General features: G+C 41.4%; 1 protein-coding gene across 1 annotated transcript in view; it reads left to right on the top strand.

Moving 5' to 3' along the window:
• Positions 1–1,034: 1,034 nt before the first annotated feature.
• Positions 1,035–7,626, top strand: part of Cyld (CYLD lysine 63 deubiquitinase) — an 88,077-nt gene continuing 81,485 nt past the window's right edge. The window contains 2 exon segments of the mRNA XM_032899269.1: positions 1,035–1,158; positions 1,256–1,363. Of these exon segments, the coding sequence (XP_032755160.1) occupies positions 1,035–1,158; positions 1,256–1,363 (232 nt within the window).

Genomic DNA, 7,626 nt, shown 5'->3' with positions numbered 1-7,626 from the left:
CCTGATCCTGGCAGCCAGAGCTAACCCTGTGATATGCTGAGGAAATAAGGAATAGACTCTTCAGAACTCTCTTAACCTAATCATGGAATGCAGCTAATGGCATGCTCTTGCTATGTCTTCAAATGGGAGCAAACAATGATATTAACCTGGATTTGGTTAGTAACAGGGGTGGCAGTCAGGGTTGGGTGTGGAGAAGTGCTATCTGTGATGATCACAGTATATGAGGTACTTAATGCCAGGTATTACAGTCCTCTGCTAAGTTTCTTGGTTCCAGTTCTTGGCTATCAATTCCATCCAGCTAGGGTCACAGTTTTTTTCTGATGGTAGCTGCTGCCCTATTAGCAACTGTGGCCACCTGCTCTTTGCTCATAGATCTCCTTTGTCCTTGGTCTTTAACTTCCAGAGAGCCCTGTACAGAGCCAGAAGCTCTAAATAGGGGTCCCTGCTTATTCCTATCAGTATCAGGTCCTATTGGACTAGGACCCACTTTAACAGCTTGGCTTGACTTTATCACCTCTTGAAAGACTTGTCTCAAACATTGTGAGAATCTGATTGACCTGGGAATCAGAACTCCAATATTTAAATTGAGAATTTTGGCTGCAATTCACAGCATGAATCTAGGAAGCTAATATTCTCCTGTTAGTGTATAAGTCTGTTCCTTACTCTAAAAGAATAACAGCTACTGTTTTTTAAATCATTTTAGTTTTTGTTTGTTTCACTTGAGTCAGTGTCTCATACACAACCTCCCTCTGGCCCCACCCCTACCTTCTCCAACCCAATACCACTGGCCTAGAAGTTACTATGTAGTAGAAGACTCTACTTGAACCCTTCACCCTTTGCCTTCATCCTCCCATGTGCTGAGATTACAGGTCTCTGTCAACATGCCCATCACACTCATACTTTAAATGTGCTATAGCACATTGATTTGCGTCTTTATAGCAGTCTAGATTTACACATTGCAGGAATCTTTCCTCCTTGCGTAATTCAATCATTTGCTATATCAGCTATGTTTGGTCCTCATCATGACAGCCATCATGGCTGTTGTGGACCCGTGGCACATGCAGCCTTCAGCTTCTCCTGCACACCTGGTTACTATTGATGCTCACTCAAATGAGAAGTCTGTGTTTGAGGACAGGGAAGAACTAGATAGCACCAGATGTTGGCTAATTCTTTTCAAATGAAATGGGCCAGACTGAACTTTAAGGAGAGATTATCTGGAATTTGAAATACAGCCCATTCTTCCCTTGATTTATAGGCCGTGGTAATGAATTCACCCAAGGCGTTCATCACCGTTTTACATGCACCCCATCCCACCTGCAGGTCACAGGCTTCAGACTGCCTCCTCCTGACCATAGCGAGCACAGTGAGTGTCTCTGTCTCAGGTACCAGTTAGCTCAGGCATTCCACATCTCCTCCTCCTCCTCCTCCTCCTCCTCCTCCTCCTCCTCCTCCTCCTCCTCCTCCTCCTCCTCCTCCTCCTCCTCCTCCTCCTTCGCCTTCTTCTTCCCCATATGTGTTCCCCCATCTTATCTCAGTACTCCTGGGCTACATTTGGCTACAGTGGACTACCATTTAATTGAAAGTCTATAAAACAACACTTTCAGGAATCTGAAGGCTCCCTAACAAATGTTTGCACAACACTTGGCAATTTTGAAAAAAAAAATATGCTCCTATCCTTCCTGACAGAAGAGCAAATTTCAGAAAGTGACGTAGACCCCTTCTTAATGTGAAAACAAGGAACTGGGGGGGATCAAAGCCACAATTCAAATGAGGGAGATGATGCAGAACTCTACTTAGAACAGATGGCCAGCAAGAGACAGACATAGTAAGAGATGCTTTTACACGCACACCAAATAAAATTCATACAGGTGGATTATCTCTAAAGATAACAGCAAATTATGCTGTTGCTTGACTTTGGAGGGCATGAACAAATGTCTATTCAGATACGACACCAACAACAGGCCAAAGAAAAGATTTCACCCATGTCTAGCTTGGTGAACAAGTGAGTTAATATTGAATTCACTTACAGGAACATGGCTGATTCAAAATCACTCTAAGTCACCAAAAAGCCCACTCAAGCAAGAATGATGACTCATGAAAGTAGCATTGGTGGCACTCCCTGCACAGGTGGGAGGGGGAAACATAAGTGTATCCTCTCCCTTGGCAATTAATTAGTGCTTGTTTAGAGGAATAGGGATGAGTGGGTAAGAGTCTGGCCATTTTTCTTAACTTCCCTAACCTTATAAGTTTCATGGACTATTGGAGTTTTCTGAGCCTTCTGCAAGAAGGGAGTGTTCCAGTTGTACGAACAATCTACACAGCATCCTCCAAAGAATCACTCAATATCAAACTGAAAGCAGAACTTGCAGGAGTACAAATTGCATTTCCAGGTGTCAGAAGTAGTCACACGACATGGGTCTTTCTAACCATCACAGTCCTGAAGCATTAAAAGCAAATGTGAAAATGATTTCTTTTGACCTCATTATAGTTTGACACACCGTAGAGTCCAGAGATAAATTTCCTTTTGCAACATTTTGACATTTACCCACACCCCCCAAAGTTAATATCACTGACATACTAAATCCTCACGTCAAACAATGAAGAAAAAGTCATAAAGTACCGAAACTGAAACTAGTTCTTAGAAGTCTCTGAGCACAGCTGGATAGAACTTCTGTGGTGGAGTTAAGGTAAGGGGGCAGAAGTGAGGCAAAGCAGATGGAAATTCCGAACTCAGCACGTCATATGATTGTGTGTAGGTAATTCCAGAGACAGGCATAGGCAACGGTGCTGAGACGCATCCTTTTGGGTTGAGTTTCTTATGTAATGGAGTGTTCTACTTTGAAGTACAAGAACTTAACAAGAAGATGATTCCATTTACTTTGTCATGCCCACCACCCCAGTTATAATACTCTTCTTTAGAAAACCAACAAGCCCGTGTTCCAAGCTCAGGCTGGAGCTACTGAATAATAAGAATTGTTTGAATGAACACCTAAAAGCATCCAAACATCACATAGAAAATCGAACTGCAGAAATGACCTGAGACAGTAAAGCACTATGGTAAAATGAGATGTAAGACAGAAGAGTGAGAAATCTCGCATAGCGCTAGTAGAGACTGTCTTCAGAGGATCTGTGAGTCCACACCCACAGATGCACACCACAGTGGAAGGAGAGTCAGCCCCTTAGACACTGACTAAGACAGAACTGTTGATATTAAGGCCAGTCAGACATTCCCCCTCCTTCATGACTCTCACCCTTCCTGCTCCCAAAAGTTTATAGCATAAAAAAGAGTGCCAAGGACAGTAATTATATGCACATCTACATGAGGGAAAGAGTAGAGCTCATAGCTACTACCTTTCCTTGATGTGAATTACTAACTACAGCTGGATAAGGTGTTTGTTTTATTTTGTCATCAATATAATGTCTGAGTATACATGATTGAAAATCCAGAGCAGATGGAGATTTTTATGTACACCTTCTTAGCAGTACCAGTCACATTCGCCAAATGCTATCCTGGTTAGCTATTGTTCATCTGACAAAAGCTTGAGTCATCTAAGAAAAGGAAACCTCAATTGAGAAATTTCTCCCATCAAATTGGCCTATGGGCAAGTCTGTGAAATGCTATTTCTTAAATGAATGATTGACATGGGAGGGCCTACTGTGCATGATGTCACCCCCAAGCAAGTGCTCCTTGGTGGTATAAGAAAGCAGGCTGAGTAAACTACACAGAGCAAGCCAGTAAGGAGCATGCCTCCATGAGCTCTCCCTCAGTTCCTGCCTCCCAGTTCCTGCCTGAGTTCCTTCCTAACCTTTCCTCTCTGTTGCTTTTAGTCATAGTGTTTATCCAGCAAAAGAAAGCAAATGAACACAGATGGAAACTACCCACATGTTGAACACATATACTACATATGATACACACATAATGGAATATCACTCAGCTTTTAAAAGTATGGAAATATTTATACATGGTACAATATGGATGACCTTTGAAGCCTAAGAGAAGTCAGTCACAGGGAACAAGTGCAGAATGTTGCCACGTACTTACATGAAATACTTTATGCAGGCAAACACAGAGACCAGCAGTAGACCGCACTTGCCATGGGCAGAGAAGAATTGTGTGTGTGTTTGTGTGTGTGTGTGTGTGTGTGTGTGTGTGTACAGAATTTCCACTGAAAAAGATGAAAAGATTCTGGAGATTGGTAATATTAATGATTCCAGAACAATGCAACTGTGCTCAATACCACTGAACTCATACAGAGTGATGGGAGAAATGGTAGATTTTATGTTATCTGAAGAAACAGTGAGTTTGGGATGGATAGATGGGTGGATGGGTGGATGGGTGGGTGGATGGATTGATGTCTGGGAAAAATGAGTGAGCAAGATGTTAGCATGTGTCCTATTTTCTACAGAAAAATCTCTGGAGTATATAGGGATGTTCTTATTAAATCTCACTCTGAAGAATAGAACACAGAATCAAAGGAAAGTGAGGATTCTATATTATTTATCACTATTGATTCCTAGGGCCAAAAGTAGTTGACTCGGTGTTACAGTTTCTTTCTGATGCTGTGACAAAACACTCTGACCAAAAGCAATTTGTTGAGGAGGGGTTTATCTGGCTTGTACTTCCCGGTCATAAGCTATCAATGAGAAAAGTGAGGGTGGGAACTAAAGACAGAAACCTGGAGACAAGAACCATGGAGAAAACTGCTTTCTGGCTTTGGTGCTGAGTTGCTTTCCTGTCTATTATTTACTGGCTTACTTATTAAGCCCAGGCCCACCTGTCTAGGGATGGTGCCATCACATGGGTTAGTGTTGAGGTATAGTCTTTTGTTATTATTGGAATGTTAAGTGCTGGCCTCCAGAACCTGGTTGTCTCAGAGATGAATGTAGACCTGGCCCCCAAATTATTTTTGATTGGTAAATAAAGATGTCAACAGCCAATAGCTGAGCAGAAGAGACATAGATGGGATTTTGGTTTTTCAAAGAAAAAGCATGAGGCAAAAAAAGGATCCAAGAGGAGGAGGAAAGAGAAGCCACCACAGGTTAGGAGAGTTCGAGCAAATATGGCAGCACAGAGGGCTGGCCGACTGGAGTCAAGAGCAGCCCAGATAAAATATAGTAAGTAATAACTCAGGGTTATCAACAGGAAAGTAGATTTTTACAACAGAGGGAGGAGATAGCTGCCTAGCTCGTGTGCTGTTTAAAGCTTATCATAAATATAAAGGTCATGTATATCTTTTATCCAGGAACTAAACAGTCAAAGGGTAGGGTAGAAATCCCAGATTGGGATTAAATAATTTCTGCAATAGGTTAGACTCTCCCACATGAATTATCAAACAAAACAGTGCCCCCACAGACATGGGCACAGGCAATGTGATCTAGGATATTCCTCCATCAGGAGTTGACTAGAGAGCTTTTGGTGTGTTTGAATATTTGCTAACATGCAATATTAACCCAGATTTTCAAGAGAGATAGAAATGAGAATATCTACACAGATTTAGCAAATTAAGAAATATTTAGAGGACTGATTGGCATGATTATGGCGTCCAAAGTTTTGTGATGCACCTTCTTATAAGATGGAGAAGTGGAAAAGCCTGGAACGGGCAGTGGGTACTGATGGTCAAAGTTCCATAGTCCAAGACTCAAGAACCTGGTGTTCTGGGAAGAAGATTATGAACGTTCAAGTCTTAAATGAGAGAATGAATTTACCTCTTTCCCCACAGTTTTGTCTTATTCAAATTGTGGACAATTTGGATCATACCTGTCCTTTTAGTGAGATCAAAGTTCTTTGTTTTGTCTCTAGGTGCAAATATTGTTATCACTTAAAAATACCTCCAAAAGCAAATAAAAGATAATGTTTTGTGTTTTACTTATTTTGTCTGTTATTCTAGCATGTGTGATGTCCTGGTGCACACATGAAAGTGAGAAGACATCTTGTTGGATTTGGTTCTTTCCTTATGCTGTGTGTATTCTTGGAATTGAACTTAGGTCATTGGGCTTGGTAGAAAGGCCCATCTCACTGAGCGACAGAAATGTTTTACCAGCTATCTGAGTAATAGTCTACCTAATTACATTGAGACTTTAAATTGACCCTCACACATGCTTAGCACATATAGACACTACATGTGGGTTATCTTGAATGTCAGTCCAGCTTTCACTACTATAATAAAAATAACACCCAAGACGAACAAATTTTATAGAGAAAGATTTGCTTTCCTTATGGTTCTGGATGTTCAAGGTCTAAGATCAGTGGAGCCCTGTGCATTGGCCTGGGGTGAGGTTCTCACATTAAAAGAGTAGCAACAGCAGCAGAATCACATGTAGGAGGAAGACATCCTACCTCTAAACAAGATGGCGGAGAGAGAGGCATGGTTATGGTTACTCAATTTAGAACAGCTCTCCCATAAGAATTAACTCAGTGCCCCTCATGCCTTTTTAAAGTCAAGATTCCCAATGACGTTAGAACTTCCCAGGAAGCCCCACTTCCTTTTATTTTTTTAAGATTTATTTATTTATTTTGTATATGAGTACACTGTAGCTGTCTTCTGACACACCAGAAGAGGGCATCGGATTCCATTACAGATGGTTGTGAGCCACCATGTGGTTGCTAGGAATTGAACTCAGGACCTCTGGAAGAGCAGTCGGTGCTCTTAACCACTGAGTCATCTCTCCAGTCCCGCCCCACTTCCTAAAAGTCTTACCAGCTCTTACATCATCATGCTGAGGACCAAGCCTTCAACACACAATTTGTTAGGGGGGACAAACAACAGCAGCTGCGTGCACATGTCATCTCACAAACAATTTAGCCATTGAAATTTAGTTTCATTAGACCGGTAGCTCGGTTAGCCTATCTCTTGGGGAATCTTCTACCAAACGTCCAAGAATGATGAACGAGTCAGTGTCACAGTCAATAGTAAAGGCAGCACTAAACTCAGTCAAGAGCAAGCATCATTTATGAGGGTGCATTGGGGATCCACTTCAAATGTCTTAAACACGTGGAATGGACTCGCACGAAGGTGGAGAAGAGAAGAGAACACACTAAATGACTCTGGTGTCACAATTCAACCTGTACTTAAGCACTGGCTTCCGTCCTACACTTTAGAGCATTGACAGGGTTAACATCCCAAATCAATGTGTTCCTAATATCCGAGAATCACGTGATCAGTGATCAGAAGATTTCATGACTTACCCTTATGTCTGGACAATGAGCCGACATCAGAATGTAAATAAGGTCATGCCGTTTGGGTGTGTTGTTATTGTCATAATAGTCCCTTGCAAATATGGTAAGTTTCACGTGTAGTTTCTTATGCATTCAGTCTACACAAATATTAATTGATATGCATGAATTTAGAGTAAAATCCTGTAACCATTAATTTGGCTATGAGTCATCAATTTTACACATAAAATAATTTGATATTTTTCAGATAATAAATATTTATTTTTTAGGGTTATCAAATTCAGAACTCCCAAAAGGGATTAAGTCTTTATCTCAGTCACCACTACAAGGAAATACAGAAGGCTTCACATATCGGTTGGAGTGCTGGTGTGAGACGTTACCTATGTGGACAACATGGACCAATACGAACTTGCTCTAGGACTACTGACCTCAGATGCTCATCTTATATGAGC

The sequence above is a fragment of the Rattus rattus genome, chromosome 4, assembly GCF_011064425.1.
Source record: "Rattus rattus isolate New Zealand chromosome 4, Rrattus_CSIRO_v1, whole genome shotgun sequence".
In the NCBI taxonomy this organism is placed as follows: Eukaryota; Metazoa; Chordata; class Mammalia; order Rodentia; family Muridae; genus Rattus; species Rattus rattus.
The sequence above is the reverse complement of the archived record's forward strand: the minus strand, read 5'-3'. Positions and strand labels throughout refer to the sequence as shown.